The sequence below is a fragment of the Gambusia affinis genome, linkage group LG14 (assembly GCF_019740435.1).
Source record: "Gambusia affinis linkage group LG14, SWU_Gaff_1.0, whole genome shotgun sequence".
NCBI classification, from domain to species: Eukaryota; Metazoa; Chordata; class Actinopteri; order Cyprinodontiformes; family Poeciliidae; genus Gambusia; species Gambusia affinis.
This window is the reverse complement of record NC_057881.1, coordinates 14,241,049-14,268,751: the sequence shown is the minus strand read 5'-3', so window position 1 is coordinate 14,268,751 and position 27,703 is coordinate 14,241,049. Positions and strand designations below refer to the sequence as shown.

Genomic DNA, 27,703 nt, shown 5'->3' with positions numbered 1-27,703 from the left:
GAATAGTTTTTTTTGTCTGGAAATAAGGTGTACCAGCAGCAAACCGACAGTCAAAGCATGTAGATTTACATAAATATCGAAAACAGGACTAAGAAAAACATGCTTTATAGAAATGACAAATTCACAACAGAAATAAATCTTGTGCAGTTATTAAAAACTGCGTTCTCCGATCCAAAGAAATTTGCAACCGAGACGGATAATTTAAAAGAATGACCTTTTTTTTTTACATTTGTGTTCTGTTTTATCATCACAATAGCTATAATTTAGTGAGTACTCTATCAAAAACAAAAGTTATTTTAAATCTCGATGAATATTCTTTTTCTTATAAAACCACCTTGAAGAAATAAGAATTCAAAAGATAGTTTTAATTTTTGTAGGCGTTACAGATGATGTGAGTGATACGAACAACCCGTATTGAACTCCGCCGGTCTTTTTTTACGTAGCTCCTACGTCATCGCGTAAATGTCTTTCCGGTTAGAGTCAGCAGCCATCTTGTTTCCCTTTGCTAGCTAAATAAAATAAATAATACGCTGAGCCGGACTTCACTTCGAACGAACCCGTAAAAGAAAGTGAGTAAGAACCTGAAATAAATTTACGCGTGTAGTGCTATCACGAAAGCTGTCTGTGATGTACGAAAGTGGGGGCAATTACTTGGCTTAATTTCATTTGCTGTTCTTGACCAATAGACGATTGTTTTGGAAGATGAACACAGGCGCCATTTCCCTCCCCGCTCTCTGAGGCGCTTATTGGTGGCCCGCTCAAAGGATCACGGGCGGTCATGAAGCTGATGTTCTGTGTGCGCCATTTTGGTTCTCACAACAGGGATTAATGGACGCAGTGGCTAGCTCAAGGAGAGCTCGAATGGCGTCAGTTGCAGAACGAACTTAGCCTTAAAAACCTTGATTGGTGGAATCTAGTCCGAGGTTTGATTGGTCTGAAGGACAGATCCAAACGTTGTCTTTATTGGTTAGGCAGTTTCTTCCAAGCTTTGCAAACTTTCATATGGTGGCAGGACTCGTTCGTAATTAGTGACTATAATCGCACAGTCGGCGAATAGTTATTTGTGCTACACAACCAACCAGTGAACATCTCCAGCAAGCTAACGTAAACTTCAGTAATATATTGTACAATATCACCGAAACTGACCACCCGAGGTTAACCACTAGCGGAAAATGTACACTGTAGTGGTTGGGGTTTAGCGTTTAAATTGGCCAAGTTAAACACCGCACTTTGATTTGATATTTGTGGAATCAAACTGCTAATGTAGAGAACACCGTGCGTGCTGCTCCTGTGTGCTGATTTAGCATTGTTTACGGTGTCATTGATGCTAAAAATGTACACAGCATTCAAATAATGTATAAAATTAAAGCGAGAACTTTAATATGCTTATACAATAGGCCTTGCTTTCTTCTTTTGGTCATCTTAAGTAGCGTTTATTTTTAAAACATTTCTTAATTGCTAAGTTTGTTTCTCCTTTCATATTAATGTGCCAGGTCATCAACATTGTTTCAGATTTTACCTCATAATACATTGTTGCAGTTGAAGGAACAATGCAATCTCTTGCCTCATAAACTAGGATACAGTATTACATGAACAATGCCTTTATACAGGAAATATTTCTAAAACCCAACTGCTAACATATTCAACCTTCAGGATATAACAAAGTTGAAGTACTAACACAAACAACTCAAATCAGATTGTGTTGTGTGTAATAATTTCTGGTTATTTTCCACTGAACAAATTAGTTAACTTTTTTACCGCTCTTTTACGTGCGGTAAAAAATTTCATCAAATTTTGTGGATTTGATGAAAGTGACGCCTGTTTCGGGACTGCTGTGAATGTTGCTTGTAGATGTAAAGAACTTGAGTATCTATAGCTTCCATTGACACTGTTCAGAAAACCTTCTTCAGTCCTGCAGACTTTCCCACAACTTATCTTACCTAAGAGCTGGTTTCCTATTTCTATTGTGCTTGTAAAGGAGTTCATACCCTTTGCACAACAAATGTCAGTGTATTTACTTGGGATTTTATGTGCTAGACTCTAGAGAAAGACAGACTTCTACATTGTTTAGCTTAGAGTATAAAAATATAAGGAAAATAAAATGTATTTCTATTCCTTTTTGCCTTCAAATAACTATTATGAATGGTGGCACCCATGCATATTCATCGCCTCCGAACCAATGCTTTGTAAAACTACCTTTTGTTGCCATTACAGCTGCACGTCTTGCGGGGTGTGTCAACATACCTGTCTGCAGCCTCTAGCGTGTTTTCTTTCAGGTTTTCTTTGTATTTAGTTTCATGCATTCTCACATCATCTCTGTTTACCTTATCTGTCCCTCTCGAGGAGAAGCATCCCCACTTTCCCCACAGAATTGTGCACTGTGTTTCATAATAGGGATGGGGTCTTCAGGGCATCAGTAAAATTCTGGTTTGATTTGACCAGAGTGCCTTCTAGCAGATGCTAGCTGTGTCAAAGTGCAAAGGTAATTTTTTATGCTTTTCTTTCAAAAATGGCTTTCTTCTTGCCACATGTTCATAAAAGCCAGATTTGTGGACTGTATGATAAATAGTTGCTGTTGTGTTATCCCACAATATTTGAATGTACCAACTTCCCATATTGCTCACACTGGGAGTATTTCTTTAGTAGAGCAGATGGTATTGATCACAGCGTAGTACGGACAGTGTTTAATAGCAAATAAAGTTTGTTATCCTATTTTTCAGCAGTTTTATCACATTTAAATATTTTCCTCTAATTGTTTCACCATTAAAAGCATTTGAGCTTGTGCTAAGTTTAAACTGCGCATTGTGAGAGTATATTTTCTAATTAGGAGACTTCCTGAAACAATTTGTGGCACTGGATTTTGTTTAAAGGTACTACAATAAAAGTCACATACAAATGCATTCCAAATTTGACACTTTTCATTATCAAAAAAGTTTTGAATACCATGACTAATTTTTCTTTCACATGACATTTATGTGCTACTTTGTGTTGATCTGTCACATAAAATCATAAAAAAAAAAATGCTGAAGGTTGTGGCTGTAATGTGACAAAATGATTACGTGTGCAAGCCACTACATATTTAATCCAAACACTGACTTTACATTTAAAATGACAGGATATATATGTCTTGATGTGAATAACCTTTGAGCAAATGAGCCTACTAACCATTTGATTCTGCAGGTGGTTCTGTGTTTGTACGTTTGTGGTGAACGCATGGCTTGCCTCGGCACCCTGAGGGTTCTGCGTGTTTATGAAACCTAACGTCTGGCTGGCACATGTTTATCTCTAAACAGAGTCAGTAAAAGCAAACACGGCCATGCTACGGGCAGAACGGGTCGTGGCAAGGTTTCGTTGGTATGGTGACCTTGTTAGGTGTCATTACCGAAGCCTTTTGGGTAGCCCAGCGCTCGGCTCAGCTGAAAAGCGCTGTAGCATGTCGTCCACGGTTGGGAGAGATTGATCTTTATGCAGCTCCGATGCAATCATTAACCTGATGCCTGCAGTACCTGTTCCAGTCCCCATGTTCCCTGCAAAAATAGAAAAGGGAACATTTAGCTTTGTGTCTCTTGAGTTTCTATCTTGTTCCCTCTCCCTCCCTTCACTTGTTCTACCCCTCCCATCCCATAACGGCTCTCCTCTCTGTCCTTCTCCATCCTTCCGGTTCCCCTCCCCCCCAAGGCTGTTCATTGATGGGACAGGTTAGCTTTCTTTTTCCTCTATCCTCACTTTTCTGTGCTTCACATTTATGTCTAGAGTTGCAGTCACATGTAGTTGCTTCCCCAAACTTTACTGTCTGACATGTAAAGTCTCTTTCTCTCTCTTATTAAGTTAACATTTGACTTATCTCATTGGTGGTTTCAAAATTCATTACTAGTTGTGCACATGAGCAGGAATACCCTGCTTTGGTACGTCCAACTTTTAAGTCCTCTCCATAGAAAGTTTGCACATCAAAGCAGTGATTGTTTAGCAAAAAGGGCATTGTGTGTGACATTGCTGATGTGGCTTTTCTGATGACGTTTTAATTGTGGAAGTTGCCATGGGCAAAGGTTTCTGAGGTCAAAACAATAATGTCTTTGTTTACAGGGTTTCACCCATATCTTTTGAGTCTTGTTTAACCACAAATAGAATGAGAATCATATTCTATCTTATCCCCTCCATCTCCCACAACTGCTGTCCAGTCAGCTGATTTATCTCCAGGACTTTTTTTGTGCAAAGCTCCTTAAATGATCGGTTTTAGAGAAAATCTTTTTCTTTGGTAAAATTACTGTACGAGTGTTCATCCATGTAGACAAATTTTCTTTAATATATTATCATCAGTGCATGTCATTACAACAAATAGGCTGGTTTTAGGGTATACGATTGCAGTATGTACCTGCGCCTCTGAGCAAGGATAAATGAGGAGGCAAGGACAAAATGTGCATTTGTGTGGATGTGCATGTGAGCCTGTGTACACGCATGAGACGGGGAGGCTGGTTTAGTATGCTTTTGTACTTTAAATCATGTGGATGCAACATGCGGCATCAGTTCTGGCATTACTCTCGGCCAATGAGGGGCGAGCTCGGCCGCCTGCATCACCGACGTGCCGACCTGTAACGTCGGACCGGAGGCGGGGCTGACGGAGACATTTAGTTTGACATTGTAAATAAGCAGAAAGCAGTTGTCAGAGAGCAGCCCGTGAAGCCTTTCTCATCCGACCAGCAGCTGGAGGGACGGAGACCGCCAGGGAAAAAACGATGCCAAGGCAAGCGGCCACGACACACACCTTCACACACTCCCCGAGGAGTTTCCCGCAACTTTATTCGCTGTTTTCCACCGTCGCTCAGCTGCACTCTCTCTTCTTTTCTTTTCCCTGACCCCTATCCTGCAGCTCAAGGTAACTTAGAGCAGGAAGTTGGCTGTCAGTGAAAGGGGGTTGGGCAGAGAAGAGCAGTGGAGCGGGGGGGACGTGTCATAGCTGATGGGTGCATGTACCGACCAATGGCGTGTGAGCACCCGGCCCTCCCATTGGCCGGTTTCACCAAAGTGAGGTGGGAGCAGCATTGGGGGCGGGGCTTGAGTGTCATGTAGCATGCTAGATTGATTACGCTTGAATGTTAAAGGGGAAGGAGGCTGGAGATTTTTGCCTGTGTCAGAAGTGCCGCTCTACTGTTTGCGTGCTGCCGCGCCGCTTTTCTGTTTTCTTTTCGTCCTTTTTCTGAACCGAGCCAGTGGGGTCAGCTCAAAGACAAACTCATGGGTCACTGACCAAACTGAGGGAGAAAGGTTAAAAAGAACAAAGACAGAGGAAGGGAAAGGGGGTGGGGAGATGGTCAGCAAGTTGAGGAGACTTGGTAAGAAGAGAATTAGAGATTTTTAGAAGGACCTTGGGGACCGCTGAAGGAGACGGAGCAATGTGTAAAAGAAAAGGGGGAGGGGGAGGAGATACAGAGGGGGTTCTTGCTCCTTACTCTGTCCGGGTGTAGAGCTTTTCAAAGCTGTCCCGTGGAGCCAGAGTGCCTTTTGTCTGCTGATACGATCAGGGAGCTGCAGGAAGTGGAGGAGCCTGAGAGTTTTTCTGTCAGCCTCGGCGCTCGGTGCTGCTCCCCTCAAGGAGACTTGAGCTGGGCTATCTGTTTCCATCTCTTCTGCTGCGCTCCAACAGGCCAGGCTGTTCACCATGAAGGGCACGGGGTAAGTCCTAGTCTTACAGGCTAACATGCTCGCGAAGAGAAATCCGTCAGCTGAAGTTGCTTTAAGTTTCTCAGTAATTTCTTTATCTTAAGTGACTTCAGTCTGTCTCCATCACTCTGCAGGGAAGAGAGTGAGTCTGTCCTTTACAGCTGTCCTCAGCCCCCCCCTCCCTCGCCTGATTTCCTAGATTAGTATTATGGTTCTCATCCATGCCCTTCACCTGTCACTTTGCTGCACCACTGATGGTTTTACTAAATTATGTCAGGTTGGAGTAATTTAAATCATTTTAAAAAGTGAAACACTGTCATCTTAGCGCTTCACTAGCTTTGACTTTGGTCCGCTGTTTACCCAAACATGCACTCTGTGTCCTGAAATTGACTGAACGGAAGAGTTGCTGCTGCCAAAATCGGACTTGGTGTTCAGATGGACTTCTCTGTCTCATTGGCGCTGATATTGAGGGTGCCTCCTAAAATGCTGCTTTGCTTTTTCACTCTGACCTTCTTGTTAACTTGTTATTACCAGACCGTTCTGCTGCAAGGAAGGCATCTCCAAGGGGAGGAGGATTGCTTTAAATTAGTTGACTCCAACTCAAAATTGGAGAATCTCATGATTATTTCCAATTTATGGGCCACATTTCGCTCATCTCTTGTATCAGATTTTGTTTTATTAAACTCAAGAAAAGTGCATTGGATCATGCTGTTGCTTTTGTTTAATATTCGGGAGAAATTCAGATTTTTCGGAAAATCCCCCGATTCTGATCTGTTGCCAATTGATTGGCAAAACTCTACTTTAACTGGACACCTCTCAGTATTCTCACATTGTGAGAGGTCCCCAGGGGTGGAGGTACAGCTGGTCGCAGTGACCTCAGGACCCCCGGGCCTCCCTCCCCGACAGTGCCAGACACACAGATGGGACAGACTGTCAGCTTGTCAGCTTCAGGGGCGAAGCAGGCTAATAGTTTGATCTGATCCTTTCTGATGGAGTCTTCGGAGGATGCGTCGTCTCTCACTCGCCTCCGACTCTTTCTTGCCTCCTCTTGTGCTCTCGGAATCAAAGTTCCCCATTGGTGCCTCTGACAAAACAGAGTCCTGTCGGCAGCGGCAGAGTGGGGCGGGGGGGATGAGAGCGGCAGACTAAAAATAACTCTTAAGTTAGAGTCCTTGTTGCCAAATCCCAGGGTTGGCTGCTGTCTGAATAAGATTTGAATATTGTTTGTAGCCCTACACTAAACTACCGGCCTACAGAGTGCAGAAAAACCCAAACAAACCTTGTTAATGAAGCCTTAAGATGGCCACGGCCGCTGCAACCTTACAGCACTCTTTTGCCCTTGCCCTGTCCATGTGTACACCATCACTAAAGACCGTGTGTGGGTTTGTTGCATGCAGGTACGTTAAGCCCTGCCTTCTTCGATGCCAGAGACCAGGCCTAGCGTTTGGATGAAGGTCACTGGAATGTGAGACGGACTCCTGCGGTATCTCTGTCTGCAAGCGAGCGGTAGACATGTGGAGACAGATGAGAAGAAGAAGTGAAATTCACAGAGAAACGCCAAACGCAGCTAATGCGTGCGGTATGCTATGTTTTCATTAAGCTTCTTAGAAAGTGGAAAGCCTGAACTGCTGGGGTCACTAAGCTACTGCAGCGAAAGTTGGAAAAACCTGTCCTTTTTTCCACCCCCACCCCCCCTTCTCCATTTCATCTCCCTTTACTCCCTCCTCCCTCTCTGGTTTCTCTCGCTCCTCTGGTGAATGACCTTGGGAGATCACTGACTAGCACTTCCTGGAGTTCGCATGAAGCAGAACCAAGGGCAAAGTTTGCAGGGCCGTTCGGTCAGCTAGTTTGATCAGATGAGGTCGAATGGATCAGATAGATGGACACTGAACGTGTTCATCATTAATACCCTAACTCTTCTTTCTTTTTTTTTCTTTTTTTTTGTAATAAACAAACATTTGCCCCAGTATATGAGTCGTTAATATGTAATTCCTGGCTGGAAACTTCTTGTTTTTGTTTTTTCTGACCAGGTAGATTATTTACCCTGCAGGTTGTACCCATGCCAGTTTTCTTTTGTGTGCTGTTTGTGGTGGTGGTTGGGGGAAGAGGGTGCATAAGTGGAAGTGCTTTGATAGTTCATAGTTTGCATGCTCAACCCACCTTTATTCAGGGCTATGCTTCAAAATAAATGTCAGCTTGACACTCGATATTTACAGTGTGCTTCATTCATCAGAGTAAAGCTGCCTTATACAATGTTAGGCTGTTTCTCAGCTAAACTGTGAGTTACAACACAGTTGCATTTGTTTCTGTTTAGCAAGTTAGCTAGTTAAAGCTTCATCTTTTGTAAAACCTGCTTCGTCTTCATCATTTTGTTAGGATTTAACCTCTTGCTCAAGACTTGCGAGCGGCGCTGTAAGCCCACAGGAGGCGGCGTCGCATTAGAGGGAAAATGTCTTTCAAGTGATTTAATCATTTACAGTAAAATGGGCAGCGCTCTGTTATTGTGGCGGCTTTATATTTACTCTTTGATTACTTGTGTTTGATCAGCTTACTTTCTAAGAAGAGAAACCGTCCAGAGCTTCAGTAAGTTTTACTTTGAGATAATCTAAACGTATTAGAGATGCACCAATCAGTTGGAGAACAGTGTTTTTCCTTGACCAGCCAGACTGGTCAAAAACTAAAAAGTACCAAAAGAATTTGGTCTATAAATGCATCATCCAAACAATTTTGAATTTAATAATTTACAACAAGCTGGAGTTTAGTAGCAGTTTAGATATGTTTTGTTGCAAAAATGTGAATTGTTTTGTAATTGCTTTATTTTATAACCTGCTATAGAACATTCTGTCATAGAACACATAATAAAAAAAAAAGTTGTGTGGAGTTTAGTCTTTGGGAAACAAATAATTTTAATCAATCAAAATTAGAATGGACAAGTTGTAACAAAAAAAAAAAATGCAAAGCCGGTGCTATATATTATACTTTTAAAAAGGAAGGCCTCTGCTTGTCAGTGTCTGGGGTTTTATGGTATTAAAATGATCAGATATTTATCACGTTCTGACATAATTTAATTCTAACTCTAGAGCTTCAAAACCACAGACTACAGATTTTACCTCATCATTGTATGTTGAGCAAAAACTAAGTCTATATGGAGGCCATGGCTTGCTTTAAGTCGGTCTCCTAGTTGTTTATCATCATGCTGCAAGAAGTTAAATGCAGAATTTTCTACGTCACAGAAAATATACCAACAATTTATCTGCTTCAAAATGATGAAATGTAGCAGAACTTCATGTTTTGTCTGCCCAACCAACGGTCTTGTGAGGTTTATTAGACTGGGCTTAAAGTTTCATTTAAAACATCGACGTGCCAGGTTTGAAGTGAGTCGACAACTTTCCCTTGAGCGGCCACTTGAAGGGAAGTTCCAGAAAGCGAGAGTAAAAAGAGAGATGAGGTTGAGGTGGAAAGCGGAGGGATGCAGGTACTGGGACTGTAAGACCAACGTTAGCGCTGATTCAGCTGCTGCAAGCAGAGCAGCATTGACTTTCTCTGAGAGGATGGAGGAGGGCGATCAGGTGAAAGAAAATAAGACGGAGGAAGCGAGGAACACTTAGCTGCGGGTCGAGGCGTGCCAGAGAAGAAATGGGAGTAGAGATCTGGAAGACACAAGGGAGGAAGATCAAGTTGCTGCGCCGGACAAAGTTTGTGACGGGACAGACGTTTTGCACTCAAAAACTCAGACCTGGGACTTTGCTTTTCAGGAAACCAAACACAGTCATTTTTCTCTCCCTGTGACCTGCAGAAGGACAACAGCATTGCAGGGAAGAGTTCAGCATTTTCTGTCCTAATGTAGTATACAGTAGCAGCCTAGAACAAAGCAGTGCAGATCAGTCTGTCTGTACCGTTCCAGTACAGTGGAATAATGGCGGCGCATCTGGAGGGAGAAGTTTAAAATAAGTTAAATGTGCTGAAATATTTCTCTAAGGGTGACTTTCATTAGCAATATAAGGGATGAGTGACCATGATTAATAAGCTTTGTCATTTCTATAATACAAACTTCCACCCAAGTAATACTAGAGACCTCAATCAGTCGACAAAAGATTGCTTTATAGACTCTACTATGTGATTGGCAGATCAGATACTGAAATTAAAATAGTTTTTCTCCTGATTCATTAAAAAGCTCTTGTAAATTTGTAATTGTGACCGTATAGCTAAATATTGCAACAATGATATCAGTTACGATTAACTGATAAGTCTAATGTTTTGGGGATTTTTTTTTAACGTTACAATCATCAGTACGTTTTGTTCTTGTACTTCATCATCCTCAGCATTTTGAAAATGCTCCTGGGAAAAACACACAGTGGGCAGGAATTGAACCTGGGACAGATGTGTCAAGACCTTTCGCCTCAGTACATGGTGCGCCTGCACAGCCACTGAGCCACAAAACCCATATATGCATTTTCACTTTAATGTGTTCAAAGTTCTTAAGAAATGGAACCACTGCCTCAGACATTCGAGAAACCGGAAATCTTTATGTGCAAGGAAAATTTAGATCGATTCACCTGTACTTTGAAAAAAAAAACCCTTAAATTTAAAGCACTAATTCCTGGGAAGAAATTAATATGTTCTTTTCCTGTAACTGTTTGCATCAACCTCTGACCAATTTGTATGTACTGATGTACGACACACTGGCTCCCACGTAAAATTTCCATTGATGCAAAACATTCGAAAATCATGTTAATCATCGTTTACTGCAGGAAGAATCCACTAACTGGAAAAGCTTAAATGCTAAAAGGGCATGTTGATACTTTGCTCCGCTCCTCTTTCTCTCACGTTTTAGTCTGCCTCTCGTCACACTTGCTTTCTCCTCTCTTCTTGCACGTTGACTTGACTTTGCCCTCCTGCCGCTGTGGTTAGTGTGTGGTTGTTTATTTACATTGAAGTTTATACAGTTAGAAAAAGGTCGGGGGAGGGCGCTTCTGGGTGCCTTTTAGTTCATGTTCTACTCTTGACGTTTTTAAAAGAGAACTTTAGAGGATCTGCAGATTAAAGAGAACAGAAAAGCGAACTGGGAAGACGTGCGTTTAGTGGCGCGGAGTTATCATGGTTGACAGCCTGATGGTCGTCTTTAACTTTAAACAAATAGTCTAATTATTGTTATCAGGCTACCAGCTGGAGGAAACCACACAAGCTGACAGACTGTACATGTGTGGAAACACAAGAATGTGCTGTTTACCATTACCTCCATATGGAGTGCTGCTACAGGCAGTGCTAAGACCCTTTGGAGGTCAGTCCATTCACCTGTTGTGAGCATGATCGCAAAATAAAACTACAATTCCCATTAGTCATCCTTGTCCCGTGGAATGCTGGGATTGTTCTGGAGACTGCAGGTCTTCAATCAACCTTGAAATGCAACTGGACACTAGAGCGTCAGCGAGGGAAGGGGAGACACTGCCAAGGTCAATCACTAGCCTGGCTTGCATAGCTTCAAGCGGCCCAATTGATTTATATAAACCCTCCCCCTCCTCACCCGCCGTTCTGTCGTATTGATTTAGGCTACTGTCTGTTGAAAAACTGAATGACAGAGCAGGATGCAGCAGTGCTTCTTCTGTATTATTCAGTAACCTGTACGACTGCCAGAGAGACTCATCTCTCCTGTCAGAAATCAACCAGCTGAAGGGCCCACGTTTTCAATCAGTGACATATTAGTGTAAAATATTTACAGCTGCTCTTAGGTAAGCATGGAGAAAGAAGCTGATGCAGAACTCGGGTCACTGAGTGTTTGAAAGGGTGGATTTTGTGTCGTATCCTGTTTGCTGGACCAGAAATTGAGTCTCATGTTTGTTGACCAGCAATAAAAGTGTAGCGAGCCTATGTTGAGCCAAATTTAGTAAGTACATTGAGACTGTTGTGCTTTTACTAGCAAAGGGGATATTGCAAGTTAATTTTGAATATGTTGAAGTTCAGTGTATTGTGAAGGGCTGAAGTAAGTTGTAATCTGCTGTATTAGTAGCGAACATACTAATTTCCTTAAATAACTATTTTTTTTTTATAGTTTGGCAACTAATTAGTCATAGCAGACCAGTCTGAAGAGTGCAGGCTTTCAGTTAAATGTTAACTTAGCAAGACTAAGATTTTTGCAATGTCTTAAAAAGTCTTCTCAATCTGATCATCGCATTTTGCCTGAATTTCAGCCTCTCAATTACATCCAAATTTGAAGAGTTTGTATCACATTTCATAAAGTAAGATTTCAGATTTGTAAGTTTGTTCGTTCATTTCTTTCTACATATTTCTTTTGGCAATAAAACAAATTATTTTCTGCTGAAACTGGTGTTCTGTATGCCAAGTCAAGTACTTGTTACATAATCCTCTACTTGTTCATGAGAATGTTTACATTTGACAGGTTTTGACTTGATAATGGGAGCTTTGGGGGTAAAACTTGCTATCAGTCTTGCTGCATGAGGGCATTGATGTTGCTTAACCTGGGTGCAAAAGTACAAGACTTCTTCTGAAAAACATCAGCTTAAGTTGACAGTTATAATTAACTATTAATTTACCTAGTGCAGCTATTGAGTTGGTGTATTTTCTGTAATTTGGGTCTTTAATTCGACCTATAAAATGTATGTTACTGATGCTTTCAAAAACTCTAAGCTAGCCTCCGAAGCAGCTGGAGGCAGCAGACGGCGCTCTTGTTTCTTTTTGCAAGAAGTGAGAATAAAAAAAACTTCTTCAAACGCCAAAATGGTTGTTGGTCTTTGATGGTTTAAATATGTCTGTTTTACCTTACCGCCATCTGCATACATCTGTCTGTCAAATAACCCAAAATTAAATGGGTTTTAATTTTTTTTTAACATTTTAAAATGGTAATGCTAATAAAATGCCTCGTAGTAAATATCCCAATCTATCTGCTTTGGCAGGTTGCTGAAATGTTGTAATCCTTCATGATCTAATATCGTCATATCCCCCATGTCTAGAGCAGGCTTTCCTTTGTTGCGTTGTCCCCCTGTCTCTGCCGATTTGTCCTGCTTTCTGTCTCATTTGACCCACAACGCTTGCGCAGCATTTCATCTGTGACCCTGTATTTCTCTCACCTCCCTTAGTTAAAGCTGCTGGCACTTTGTCTTTAATGCTGGATTAATACTGAACTTGACAAGACGCCTTTTCTCCCTTATAGACTCTAAAACACGTCTTAATACCTCCGTAATCGTCTCTTCATTTCCATGATTTCTCCCCCTGAGCCGAGTCTTTTCATAAAGTTAAAGAGAAAAGGGAGAGTGTCTCTGATCAACGCGCTCTAAGCTCTACAAGCTCAGACAGGCACGCCAGTATTCCCAAACCAGATTCCTGGCATGCCATAGTAACCTGCTGGATCCTCTTTCAAACTGGCCGACCCCTTTTCAAGACTTTCTTTATTTGAGAGGCTGAATCATGAATTTCTCCTCTCTGGATTTGTTTAAATTGCTCCTTTTTGTCACAAAGAGGTTTTTCTATCCCCCAAACGCTCTTACATCAGAGGTTTAGCGTCATCCCTGCTGCTGAGGTCATAAGCTGCATTTAATTGCACATGAAATGTTCGTGTTTGTTGAGGAGCTTCAGTTGTGTGGCGAAGTTGAAGGAGCCATTGACAGTCCGGGAGCGCACAGCTGCTCTGCTTGTGTGTGTGTGTGTTTTTTATTTTTTTTGTCTTTATCATTTATCCTGTCACCATCTTAAAACCACAAGAATAGAAGCCTGTTGCGGCTCTCTTGATTTCAATAAGTTGTAATTACAGGTTGTGATAAGATATGATGTGTTGGCAAAATCTGAGAGCTCTTGGCAGCTCAAGACTGGTTTGGACTGACATGTCTTGTGTCCTTTCTCATCACCATTTGTTTTATTTTATTTTTTCATATTTTTAGCGTTTCTTTTCCTCAATGGTGATTTGCTCATCATTGTCTCATTTTCCTTCTACGCAGCCAATTAGAAGATGTCGGTAGATGCGTTTGGAGCTGGACCCTGCGATGCCCAGCAGACCCTGCAGTCCTTTTGGCCTCGAGTCATGGAGGAGATCAGGAACTTGACCATAGTACGTTGAAGCTGCTTACAGACTTACACATCTTATGTGGTCAACTGCTTCTGAAGTATGTAGTAACCAAGTAACTATCGGGGGGGTTTTTTCCAGAAGGATTTCCGTGTGCAGGAGCTTCCCCTGGCTCGAATCAAGAAAATCATGAAGCTGGATGAGGATGTAAAGGTAACAGGAGAAGCTAAGTGATGAGCTGTTTGGAGGAAATAACTATAATTTGCAGGAGTTTGTTACAGCTACTGGACTTTGAAGGGATTTACGGAAACTATAATATATGTTGTGTAAATGCTATTATAATCCTTTTGAAAACGTAGCATTAAGTACCTCAGTAAAGTTTACTTATTTAGCACTTTTCACAGATGGAGACAAACGGCTTTGCAGCAACACAAAGAGTAAAATGACATATAAATGAATAAAAATATAAAATCTCAGATGTACAGAATGTGCTTTTTTTTTTAATTTACCGTGTTGTGAGACACAAAATACATTCGTTAATCCGAGCCACCAATTCATTAAATGTGAAATATCTTGTGTATTTTATTTATATGATCTGCCAAACCGTCCAGCTTCGACACTTTTTGCCATTTGGACAGATTCTTCATAACCTTAAAAAGCCTGCAAGAGTATATTGGATTATAACAGATTGATTGCAGTTTTAACAAATTGTTTTGAATGAGACAAAATGTGACACTAAATCATCTTTAGGGTTAACCAATCCATTCAAAACAATAGAAGAACTGGACCAAACGACCCTCAGGGGTCTCTATGTGTGTGTATGTTAACCACAGAAGAACAAATATGAAAGGACAGTTTCTCTGCTTGTGTTGCTACCACAGGTGGAAACCCTAAAGTCACTTGGTAGGTTTCCATCTGATGGGTTCGTCACATCGTAATCTCCCATAATCAAGATGCTACTATGCACCAATTATTGTTGTCCATAACTTTCTTAATTTTAATATGCAAAGAAGGAATCCTCATAAACTCTAGAAAGTTATGGACAACCCTGACCATCCTCTACACGAGACTGTCTTGAGAAAACAGAGTATCTTCAGTCAGAGGCTTCTTCAGATTTGCTGTAATACAGACCGCTACAAGAGATCATTCCTGCCAACAGCCATCATCATCTCCAATAACTCTTTGAAGAATCTGAATTAATGAGCTAAAACATCATTTAATTTCCCTTTGGGATTAATAATTGAATTGAATTTTAATCAGTCTGCCAGAAAAAAAAAGAGTTTTTTTTTAGTAGAGAATTACATTTTCTTCCTCTGTTAATAAAATCCATAAAACTTCCACAAACCTGACAAACCACAATGACACCAGAAAAGCTTGATCATTAAATCCTTTGCTACTTATTCTCCTGTATAAGTAGTCATGGGTGTTTTTTTTTTTTTTGTTGTTGTTGTTTTTCCCCCCCAGTTGTGACCAATATGTGTAAAATGTTTTTAACTGACCTGCTGTGCTGCAGTGCTCTCGCTATGTATTCCTCTAAAAACAAAAACTGCCAAATATAATCAAATTACAGCCCTTTAAAATCACAATATTGCGATTTTAAAATCACAATATTGCGATTTTAAAGGGCTGCATGAGTCCAATATCTGAAAGGATAATATATTTCAAGTGTGAAACATTAACTCTCTTCATATCAGTGATATTTTTAGCTAGCTAAATGAACCTGAGCTGCCCTTAATTGTTCACGCCTCATGGAGACTTCAGAGGCGGATGCTGAAGCACGCAGAGAATGGTGAAGACGTTTTGTTACGAAAGTAAAGAGACAGAAATGGGGTAATCATGTTCAGTACTCATTGCAATTTTCAGCAATGCTATGGCTGGTATTTTTTTTCCTAATTTGGTGCAGCCCTACTGATGATTCATCCATTGACAGCTGGAGGTAGACACAGCCTCCCGTGACCCTGCAAGGATTAAGCGGATATAGACGATGGATGGATGAATTAAAGTGTCTAGAAACAAAGCGGTATACAAAAGGGCAAACTCCATTAAGTGGCTAACAAAGTTTCTACAGTCCTCTAATCTTTATAGCATTACCTCACTCCTCAGATCTGCTTAGGTCATCTCTAACTTTATTGACTATGGCAGACATATTAGATCTTCTGACATCTTCAGTTGTATTCAGTGATGACTCATGAAAGTGAGATTATTTTGTTCCTGTAGCAAAACGTTTGGTGTCCTGCAGAAAGCTTAGAAAACATGCATGTGCTTTCAGTGTGTCGTGTCAAGAGTGGCGTCCTATCCTCTTAGTAAAGCAGGAGCTTAAAGCAGTAAAGAGATCAGCAGATCACTAACATATCGGGGAGAGACCCTTCTGTCTGCTCTGACACAGCAGCTTTTATTGCATTTATGCAGCACGTGTGATTAATATAGCACATGATCTACATTAAGACTATATGTGAATGTCCATTAGTTTGATTTTCCTGACTTACTCAAATGAAATGCATGCTTTTAATAAGAAGCAATCTGTTATAAAATATCTCTCAGCTTTAATGAGAGTACATAGATGTTCTCTTTTAGTGTGTTGTCATAGTGTTCCATCTCTGTGCATTTGGTATTTCCTCCTTAACTCGGGGTTATTCACGTTACTTTGTACAGGCATGTTTAATCAGGTGTGACACTGTCCTCTCTACAGATGATCAGCGCCGAAGCTCCGGTCCTGTTTGCCAAAGCCGCTCAGATCTTTATCACGGAGCTCACCCTGAGAGCATGGATCCACACCGAGGACAACAAGAGGCGTACACTACAGGTCAGACGCACATTGAGTGGCGTGACATCTGCTTTCCTGTTTTCACTTCCTCTTCCTCTTGATAACCAGAACTTTGAAAGTTTTAGTCCCAGGGACAAATTTAACCCTTTGACTGCTTCTTAATTTATGTTTTTACCTTTTTTTTTTTTTTTTTTTTTTTACAAATGATTATTGTTTGAAGATATTTTCTGTTGTCGCCTTCTGTTCGCTTAGTGCCTTTATGTCACTGTTGAAAGCTCCTTACCGATCTCCACTTAAAGACGGTCTCTGTTAAGTTCTTTCATCCTCCACTGAGATAAACAGTGTGGGGACGGTAACTAATTGTTTCTGATCTGCTTTATGAAAACTTTAGAACATGAATGAATACAAGAGAAAAAAGGAGTTAGAGTAAAATCATCCTGTATCTTCTCATCTGGTTGTCATGCATTATATCCCTTCCACTCGTCCATCATTACTTCAATCCCAATAAAACACGTTTAAAGTTGTGGTTGTTGTCAAAACCTTTTGATCTTTTTCATGTGGGTTAACGTCTTTGTTTTTATAAATCTACTTAGTTTACATTTAATTAAACCCCCAAACAACAAAAAAATCTAATCTACCGTGTCTACATATAGTACAGACCAAAAGTTTGGACACACTTTCTAATTGAATTTAATTAGAAAGTGTGTCCAAACTTTTGGTCTGTACTGTGTGTCAATAGGCCTGTTATGACCATTTTTACTGGACAATAAATTGTCCCAATAATTACTGTGATAAATGATAATACTTCTTCTTTTGAGACCATTTTGAAGTAATGTATTGATAATGGCATAATAATACAAGTTCGCCCTCTCAAAGACCATTAAATGTTCTTTACAAAATTAACGTTTAACGTTGGAACTGGAAGATATTTTAAATATCCAAAATAAAACGGAACAACCAAAACCATTAAGAAAATGGATTACAAAGTCTCTGTAAACAAAGTTGCCCTTCAAAAAATAATTAATCACCAGAATGGGAATTGTTAAGCTCATTTTAATTTATCATGCGATTAATTGCCCTATTGCGACAAACTTGCATGTCAATACAATTTTACAATGGATATGAGGCGTTAGCTGGGTCGTACTCATGAATCTGTTATCGGACTTTGACTTAACTGAGGGGAAAAAAGCAATGTCCTCCATTTACTTGCGCATATGCAGATTCCTGGTGTGCGGAGAGGCCACGCCAACTGGGTCACCATAACAACTCTCATCAATAGAGCAAGTCTAGATGTGACCTGATGTTACCAGATATTAATCAAGGTACTATAAATAGCCTGCATTACAAGGAAGGCCACAATGGGGGGGTCCTGACAGCCAATATCCTGTGGAAAATTCCACAGAGATAACACACCGCTGTGGATGTAGGAAAGGGTATAGAAGCCGAGCATGTGCCCGGGAGGAAAATGTCATTCCTGTTCTTTCCCACTTATCTCGGACACATTTCTGACAGGACTGCTACAGTGACTCGCTGGCCTTTATTCACTAAAAGTCGAACGTTCATCTAACTGATCTGGGCTAGCAGTAGTTGTACATCTGTTCTTGTTTTTAGTCTCTTCTCGTATGCTACAATTACAACCAACACTTAGTAATTGAAGCTTTAACAAGATTTTTTTTTTCTTCAAGTTTTGTTAATGATTAATATATGAATAAAATAATTTGTATTTAAACTCATGTTCACTCTTCTTCTACCTCAATTATTAAAGTAAACGACTGTTTCACTGCTGCTGAAAACGGCATTGCTATTTTGGGAGTGATGTGCTCAGACCATGAGGCATGCTTGTATATATATATATATATATATATATATATATATATATATATATATATGAGATGCGTATGTAGATTTAGTATAATTACGCTTGACCTTCTGTGTGTCTTGTTTTTGCAGAGGAACGACATTGCTATGGCGATAACAAAGTTTGACCAGTTCGACTTCCTGATTGACATTGTGCCCCGGGATGACCTCAAGCCCCCTAAAAGACAGGTAGGAACACATACCCTGCTGTCACCAGTCACGGGGAAAACTGGGAGGTTTTTAACAAAACATTACACATTTAGGTGTCACTACAGTGTGTGCTTTTAAGGAATTTTTATTTATCTATAAATGAGGGATTTACCTCACACTGCTAAAGGAAAAACCCGCAAAGTTTTTTGTTTAAAAGCAACTTCCTCACTGAAGAGTGTTCTTTTCACCTGGTTTCTCTTAACCTTGGTGTGTTCACCAATGGAGAGGAAAAGATCCAGTGTTGATTTTTACACACTGGCTAGTCGCCGGGGAGGCCCGAAAAATTAGAAATTTGGATTTTAACCACCTTTTGTTAGTGCAGCCAAACTGAGCACATAACACAGTAATAATTAGAGAGAACAGTAGTAACAGTATAGATAGCAGTGCAAGAGATTATCGACTTCATGAATGGGCAGAAAAGCGTGGAAATGTGGTGTGCATGTCATTTCCTTCCTGCTATTTTTATTTAGCTGATTAAAGCTTTGATGGCAACACAACAAGATCTCAATTGTGTCAAATATGTTTGCCTATGCAATCAAGCGTAAATCGGCTCTACATGCTGCTTACATGTTCAGGTTTTCACACTAGATGAGCCAGTCACTGGAGCGGCCATCTATGTCTGCAGCGCGGTGCTGTAAACATCCTTGACTGGAAGCTGGACTTTTGACAGCGAGGGCTTTCAGTCGGATGTTTGCAGCTTCTTACTGCCACAAACGGCCAGTGCCAACTCCAGAAATAAAACTAATTCGTAATGTTTGCTCCCAGGATCATATATATATATATATATATATGTATATATATATATATATATATATAACAAAAGTATATATATATATATATATATATATATATATATATATATATATATATATATATATATATATATATATACATAGTCGTGGTGGATAAACAACAGAGGAAAGCCGTTGTGGTGGATGTGGCAATACCAAGTGACTGCAACATCAGGAAAAAGGAGCATGAGAAACTAGAGAAATACCAGGGCCTAAGGGAGGAACTGGAGAGGGCCTGGAAGGTGAAGACCACAGTGGTGCCTGTGGTCATCGGGACCCTCGGGGCAGTCACCCCCAAACTGGAACAGTGGCTACAACAGATCCCAGGAGCAACATCAGACATCTCAGTCCAGAAATGTGCAGTCCTAGGCACAGCCAAGATACTGCGCAGAACCCTCAAGCTCCCAGGCCTCTGGTAGAGGACCCGAGCTAAGAGGAAGAAGAATCACCACCCGCGGTGGGTGAGAAGGGAATTTTTTTTATTTTTTTTTTTTTATATATATATATATATATATATCTATCCGGGAGCAGACAAATGATGTCTGTATGTCATTCTAGTGCGCCAGATGGAAAAGTGAGATATTTAAATTTGTTGTCAAGTGGACTGTCTCCAGGCTTGTAAACATCCTACACTCTCAGCTGTGTTGTCATGGAGCTGGGAGAGGGGTGTTTACACTTCTGGGGGTGGAGGAACATCGTCCTGATGAAGCCCCGCTCATTACTCACTTATGAAACAGGACGGCACGAGTCAGTTTTTATTAATTATTAAAATGAATAATTTTACCGCCATACGGGCGAGACGCTAATCTGCTGAATGAACTGAATGCAAGCAGACTCTGATGTTACAGGAAGAGGACAGAGAAGTTGGATGGTTCCTGACATTATTCAATAGTTATGTTAATCATCCTACAAGTAATATAATAAAGTGGATTATATTCATCAAGTAAGTCTCCAAACTACCAAAGTATTATCACCCAGTGTGATGCCTGCAGATTACGTTACTCTTCCCCAGCCACATCCCATCAGTTATTTATCAGCCCTGCTCCACTCTAGCATTACACTTGCAAAAATAATTCATGGATATGTAGTGGACTGATTCAATATGTGTGTGTGTGTGTTACAGGAGGAGATGCGTCAGTCAGTAGCGCCTGCAGAGCCGGTGCAGTACTACTTCACCTTGGCCCAGCAGCCCGGAGCCGTGCAGGTGCAAGGCACTCAGCAGGGTCAGCAGGCTGGAGCGCAGACCGCCACCACCATCCAGCCCGGACAGATTATAATCACACAGCCGCAGCAAGGACAGGTACAGTCAAGTCCGCGACTGAAGAGTTTTGTGCATCACACACACTTTGATCCATGTATAAGAAAATCATCCAACAGTATGTCAGTGGATTATGTGTCTGAAACTATGTACAGTTCTCTACAGTACTGTTCAGGCAGTAAACTTTCCTGTCATGTTAAGACTTTAGTGTAATTTATTGGTATTAAGCTACAGCATGATGGTGAAGTGGCAGAGAAATTAGTTTTGCAAATAAAAATCTGAGAAGTGCGGTGCGGTTCATCTTCAGTCCTCTTGAGTCAGTACTTTCTAGAAAAGCTTTTAATTCACTTTTACATCTACAAGTTTTATCAGGCATCTCTCCCGGCCTTGCACAACTAGAGATTGAACTATTGTCCCACTTTTCATTGCTAAACCTCTCAAGGTCAGTCCGATTGCATGAGAATGCAATTTTTTAAGCCTATATAAATATTCTCATTTTGATTAGACTTTGACTGGGCCATTCTAACACTAGAATACACTTTGATTGAACTAGTCTATTGTATCTCTGGCTCTATGTTTATGGCTCTTCTAGAAGGCGAACCTTTGCCCCAATCTACAGTCGTTTCCTGCCTCTAACAGATCTTCCTCCAGAACTGAACTCCATGTAATGTCATATATCCTCCCATCAACTCTGTTCACCTTCCCTATCTCTGCTGAACACCAGTATCCCTAAAGCATCATACTGCCACCACCATGTTTCACAGAGGAAATGGCGTGTTGAGGGTCACCATCAATTGCATCAAACTCAAAACAAGACTGAGCTTTACTCAGTTCAATTCAGTATTACTGTATTTATTCTGTACGACATTTTGATCTTTTAATTCCTTGTTATCTGGAACTCTTTCTGCCACTTTTCCTTAAAGGAAACATTTGTGCCAACACAACTAATAGTTGTTGGCACTGGGCTTTATTTAAGGGTATCAGACTAAAAGGGGAGGGTGTGATAAAATGGTGCAGGTGTGAAAGTCGAAACACTTTGAATAGTCTTACTAGGCACTGTAAATGTCTCAAAATGTAGCTCCTTTTTACTTTAGATATCTTGACATTGACCTCTCTCCCTGAAGAAAATAGAACGGCAGAAACGTGCGCAGTCTTTCTCTAAAGTCCTCCACAGAAAACACTCCATCCTTATGTTACCTAAAAGCCTGCACAGTTGGCGAATAATAAACCAGTTCTTGGGTGGCATCAGGCAGATGTTTTCCTATTCTATATTTTAACCATGTTCCATCGTGTTGTTAAGGTTAAGTCCTTCATACTTGGGTGATGTAGAAAATCAACTCGGAGGCTTCAAAAACTGCAACTCTGTTTCTTCTCTAAACTGTAAACAATACACACTCAGTCTGTCACAGGCTATTGGCGAATATACACTCCTCCTCTGGTCCATATTGCCCTCGTCACCCGACACAACAGTTTATCAGTCATCCAGTTGTTTCTCTGTCTAATTGTTCATTCCTGACACTTTTTCTGCCTAGCACCTCTCTCTCTCCAGTTTGGTCGCTGCATTTTATGACGCGTTGCTGCTTCATGCTGCTTCAGCAGACTGCCTTTAGCTGAGCTGTCATACAAGTTTAGGCCTTTTGTGATTCACAGTCCTGCTCCTGCTGCAGTCCCTGGTCACACTTTGATCTCCCTCGATGTAAACTCAGTCGATGGCTTTTTGGCGGGAATTACGTTAACAGGTGAACTAAGATAACACAAAGTCCTTTCTTTTAAAAAGAAAAAGGTCATCTGTGAAGCATCGATGAAAGTACTTTTTTAGGGCCCAATTTCTTTTAACTCTTACTCCTTTTGAAAGCAAATATTTCTTAGAGATGCGCCAGTCAGGATTTTGTCGTCCAGTTTCCGTAAAACTTTGGCCTACTATTTTTAGGTGCTTGAGATATTTTGAAGAAAATTGATGTAATAAAATAAAATAAAAAACTGTATTCAAATAGTTTTTCTAGCCACCGTGTGAGAGAGCAATCACAGCAACATGTTTTACTACTTTAAAACAAAGACAAAGTAATTACATTGTTGACATTTGAAACTTTGTCATCCTACATTACCATATATTGTGTTTAGCATAACTTTGTTTATGCTCTAGAACATGTTGACTCTCGCCTTTAATTCTGAGATTTCCTAAAGGATGCAAACATCTCCAAATCCATCTTGTAAATTTTAAAAACTCGAAAAGCATAAAAGAGCAACTTTGTCGCTCTGGTGGAGGCCTGACTGATATATTTCGTACTGGAGGTGCACTGGTTTCAGAAGCTCGTCTAAACCTCCTTTTGCCAAAATGGCTTGTTCTCTTGATCAATCACCCTAAAGCAGCAACCAGTCAAATTTGTCCAAATATCTGCTGTCCTTCAGCATACATTTCTTTGTTAGAGGTGGTATATGTAGTATAGGAAAGAAGTCTAAGCTTATAAAAATAAGAAACTTCTAACTTTAGTCTTGCTCAAACTCCACTGACCTTTTTATCAAATTTCAACTCATTTGAGCTGCTTTCTTGCTTCCCTCGGCTTACTATGTATTCATATTTATTTTATTTTTTTTTAACCATTTGCTTTTTTGTTTCCAGAAATATTACCTAAACACTTCTTAAATGTTGTTTGTTTATTTTTATTTTTTTTTACTTCCATTCTAAAACTTTAAACTTTCTGTGCATACACGCCGCCCATGCTTACATTTTGTGAGTTGAGTTGCTGCAGTCGCTGCCCCTCTCACTGTGTGTCTTTCTCTCATTTTCTCATTCTGTTCTGTCGGCCATCAGATGTTGCAAGGTGCCACCATGCAGCAGTTACAGCAAGTGCAGGTGCAATCACAAGGCACACCCATCACGGTAAACACACATGCTTTCATATGTGCAATTATCACACTTTTGGAGACCACTTCTCGACACCGCCGCCCACAAACGGTCCTCCTCGGCCGACTGAGGCCTGTAGGTGTGAGCTGAGCGCAGGATGAGCTCAGCCTCTGCGACAGACGCAGAAACGTAGCACTTCAAAACCTCAGATGTCACTTCATTTTCCTCCCTCTTTTGTTTAGTTTTCTTTTTCTTCTTTTTTTAAATTTTTTTTATTGTATTTGAGAATTTTTAGTGGTTCGCTGCGAGCAGTAATGGACGTGTTTTGGTTTTTGTTTCTCTTTCTGTTTGTTCCTCTTCCCTCCACAAGAGCGCGCCCGTCGCCATGCAGGTGGGCGAGGGCCAGCAGGTGCAGATTGTTCAAGCTGCCGCAGCCCAGGGTCAAGCTCAGGCAGCTCAAGCTCAAGGCCAAACCATGCAGGTCATGCAGCAGATCATCACCAACACAGGAGAGATCCAGCAAATCCCGGTAAGACGCTGCACCAGCCCGAAAAGGACAGCGAGATAATGAAGTGTAGCGGGTTTGAATTTCACAGCTGGAAGTGAAGCGATCTGCGTTGTCCAGAGCAGGAAAATGGCTGTGTCCTTCCTGCCCGAATGACCTCTGTTCTGAACCAAAGTCTGTCTCCCTCTTGTGGCTCTTCCCTGCAGGTGCAGCTAAATACAGGCCAGCTACAGTACATCCGTCTAGCACAGCCTGTCTCTGGAGCCCAGGTGGTGCAGGGACAGATTCAAACTCTGGCAAACACGCAGCAGGTAACGAGTTCAGTAAAAATAGCTTCATGGTTACATGGCATGTCTTATTAATTTGGGGCCTTTACTGATACATTTAAACTATTCTGGGTTTTTAACAGGTAGTATAATGTTGGAAAAATAACTTTTATAAATGTTTAACTCATGGAATAGGTGCACAAGTTTGAATTTAGTTGGCTTTCAAATTCAAATAGGGTCAAATGTATGCACAAAGTCTCAAATATTTTTGTGAATAAAATATGCATGAGAATTTGTAGTTTAAACCCAGATGCAGTTGGTTAGTTTAACTTTACTTTTTCTGAAAAGAAGAAAAAATAGATATCTAGCAAGAAATGAGCATAGAGCTCATACATGGCTACATTACTGTTTATTGTATATCCATACTAAAGATTCAATTGCATCAATAAAAGCCCAAAATCAATAACATTCTATACTGATCATGTGTTTGTAAACCCATTCCTGGAACTGTACACATCAAAGATGTGAGTAAGGTGAAGCTTACTACGTATTTATTAATTATTCTGTGACATTTTCAGATCACGCAGGCTGAGGTGCAGCAAGGACAACAGCAATTCAACCAGTTCACTGATGGACAGGTAATAAATCAATAAAATCAACTAAGATTTCAATGTTTTATCACCTCTCAGCCCAGAGTGGAGGCTAAAACCAGAAGGAAGTTGAATATTGTGGATACAGCAGGCACTGGTAGAGGATTTGATTCAATTTCAGGTTGGAGCATCTAGATGGGCGCAGAAAGTTCTTCCTCTACAAATTAAGCTTCTTTTTTTTTTTTTTACTTTTTTTTAAACTGAGACAATTAGCTTTATTCTTGCTTTGCCACTCATACTTTTTGTTTAACTCGCTGATCATTTTGATTTTGAGTTACCAAGAGATAAACAAATTCATTTACTAAATGCAAGGTTCTGTAACTGGATTAGGTTGGATGTTAAACAGCTTTAAAATTATCTTCGATTAATTGTGATTTTTTTTTTTAAATTAAAAAAAATATCTTAATTTGATCTAAAGCAAAATGTCAGAATAAGGTGTGTAGATTTTAACTGAGATTTAAAATTATGAAACAAGCTTTTATCTTTTATGATTTGTAGAGGTGAGTAATTTTAACTTGAATAGAGTTTTTCGAAATTAGAGAGTAGTTAAATGCAAAGTTGTTGGAATTCTTTTTGGGAGCAGATTTCGACCAAAAGTGGGTTTTGCAGTTATGGCTACGATGCGATGGAACGGACAAAAAGATGCACAATCATCTAAGATGCCTTGTTCTTCCTGGGCAGCCTTTGACCTCTGCCTCATCCCCTTTCACAGCAGCTGTATCAGATACAACAGGTGACGATGCCGGCGGGACAGGAACTGACCCAGCCCATGTTCATCCAGTCCACCAGCCAGACAGCAGACACGCAGGTCACGCAGGTCAGCACCGACTGAGTCCAACCCGGAGCCTTTCTCTGCAACAATTAACAGCACGCTCACCAGCCTGTCTGATGCCGACAGACGTCATCAACTTCAACAAGAGACGCTCTGATATGATATTTGGAAGAACCGCAGATTTGAAATGAGGGACCGGGGAAGTTGCAACAAAGCTCATGTTTTCTAATAAATTCAGTTCATCGGATTGAAAACCAAAGGGACGCTGTTAGACTCCTATAAAAAATGGCATTTTATTCAGACTTTGAGCAGTTCTGTTTTTGTACTTTTGTCGCTGACATCACATTGGAAAACGAAAAAAAATAATTTAAAACCGAAGGCCTGATTTCTGTATTTTCTGGACTGCAAGAATTGTGTGATGTAAATTTGGTCACCTATGTAAGCCCACAGTGGACCTTCAGTCCAGAAGCTGATTTGATGCACTTAGAGTTTACAAGAGCCACGCTGTCATTGTAAAACAGGGGGAAAAAGTGACTGTGACGTATAAGTAGTGTACACAAAAATACATGCATGATGGCAAGGTCCCAGACGGTTTGTGTGCAGGGAAACCAAGCAGCAGCATCAGTTTCTTTCCATGATGACATATCTGAATTTTAAAGAAACAGGGACGTTTTGCTGCCTTTTCATTTTCACCCGGAGGTTAACTGGGGAAACAAATCTCTGTATTTGTAATGTATTTTTGGCTAGACATATCCCTTCACTCTGTGTTTTCTTTCAAGTAGTTGGATGAATTGAAGCCATATACCTCAGATAAGGTTTAATTATTTGGTTTGTTTCCCACATTGATGAAGCAGTGCTTTCTTTTGTAAGGGCTTCAAACTGTGTAGGTTAGTAGTGTGTGTATGCCCGGGTGTGTGTGTATGCGTTTTGTGTTTTGAGCATCCGCACTCAATGTTGCTCTTCCAGACTTTTTCCTCATCTGGTCTGTGGAGCAGCGAACCTCCACTCTGCCTTTTTATGCATTTTTTTTCCCCCAGTCCACTCCTACCGGGAGCTTTTCCCTCTTTCGTCTTGTGCCCTGCTTGATGTCTCATGTACAGACACATGACTCCATCTGGAGAAAATAAAAACTTTTCAAGGTTTGCCCTCATAACTTCCCCATTATCATTTTTCTTTTGTACAGTATAAATAATGTTTTTATCCTTGTTGTTTTTGCATGTAGTTTAAATTGCCAGCATGGCATGCAATAGCTCGGTACCATTTTATTTTTGATGTTAATTTTTGTAAAACAATTCTGTTTGTGAAATAAAAAATAATAATAAAAAAAAACTATTGAAAAACATCTTTGGGTACTAATTTTTGTTCTCACTTTTTTTTAGGTGAGTTTAGCATCTTGCTAGCACGCGGGCAATAGACAGCGAGACATTTCTGTACAGCAGAATAGAATTAGAACTAAACTAGGCGCCCAGGCCGACTCATCGAATCACCAGATCCTAGACTATACAGGTGCAACTCTGTAAATAAGAATATTATTGAAATGTTTATTTATTTAAAGAGATGCCTCAGGTGTTTTATGGCTGTGGCTTAATGTTAAATTGAGTAGCTATTAAAGGACCAAAAGTTCAACAGAACTACATCAGGACCCTGTGATGCTGCATTCAATCATAAGGAAGAGTTGACAGCATTTCAGCTGTAATTTAAATCCAAAGGTCATTGCAGAGAAAGTTGGCTTCGTGATTGCACATAATGTAGTTGGAAAGTTGAGTGAAAGGCAAAGTTATTAGAAAAAAAAGTGCTGGAGCCAAAGGGAGAAGTGCAACCTTGAAAGGAATGTGAAGGAAACGCAGGCTCGTCGTCTCCATCACAACCCTGCAAGAAGGATGGTCATTTGTGAAAAAGGAACAAATATTACACATGTATTTACAAATGACTGAGCAGCAGTCCAGTCTGTTCTCTCCTCTGCTCAGGATGTTTTGTTTTGGTATTGGAGCAGTTTTTGTTTGAAGCTCTGACTGCAGCTGCGGTCCACATCATGTGAATCTCCCCCAAAAAACTCTGAGCAGGCTTTTCTTCTCAATCACAAGGTTCGGTTATTCCAGTTCATGTTTTTGGG

The 27,703-nt window shown here is 40.5% G+C and overlaps 1 protein-coding gene across 15 annotated transcripts; it reads left to right on the top strand.

The window, feature by feature from the left end:
• Positions 1-438: 438 nt before the first annotated feature.
• Positions 439-26,919, top strand: nfyc (nuclear transcription factor Y, gamma). 15 transcript variants are annotated; one of them, XM_044138560.1, is made up of 12 exons: positions 5,111-5,670; positions 7,056-7,237; positions 13,608-13,717; positions 13,817-13,885; positions 16,362-16,475; positions 18,387-18,482; positions 20,418-20,594; positions 23,365-23,433; positions 23,768-23,926; positions 24,109-24,213; positions 24,747-24,806; positions 25,531-26,919. In XM_044138560.1, the coding sequence occupies exons 3-12, from the start codon at positions 13,619-13,621 to the stop codon at positions 25,648-25,650; spliced, it is 1,068 nt and encodes a 355-aa protein (XP_043994495.1). In that variant the 5' UTR covers positions 5,111-5,670; positions 7,056-7,237; positions 13,608-13,618; the 3' UTR covers positions 25,651-26,919. The 15 variants fall into 15 exon arrangements, with proteins under 15 accessions (XP_043994492.1, XP_043994496.1, XP_043994502.1 ...); XM_044138556.1 differs by having other exon boundaries at positions 13,814-13,885; XM_044138557.1 differs by lacking the exons at positions 5,111-5,670; positions 7,056-7,237 and adding an exon at positions 439-569.
• Positions 26,920-27,703: the final 784 nt, after the last annotated feature.

Coding starts and splice junctions, on each gene's coding strand:
- nfyc (XM_044138552.1), top strand. CDS start 13,619: ATGTCGGTAGATGCGTTTGGAGCTGGACCCTGCGATGCCCAGCAGACC. Junction 13,718..13,813: donor AGATCAGGAACTTGACCATA/GTACGTTGAAGC, acceptor GGTTTTTTCCAG/AAGGATTTCCGTGTGCAGGA. Junction 23,434..23,767: donor CACAAGGCACACCCATCACG/GTAAACACACAT, acceptor TCCCTCCACAAG/AGCGCGCCCGTCGCCATGCA.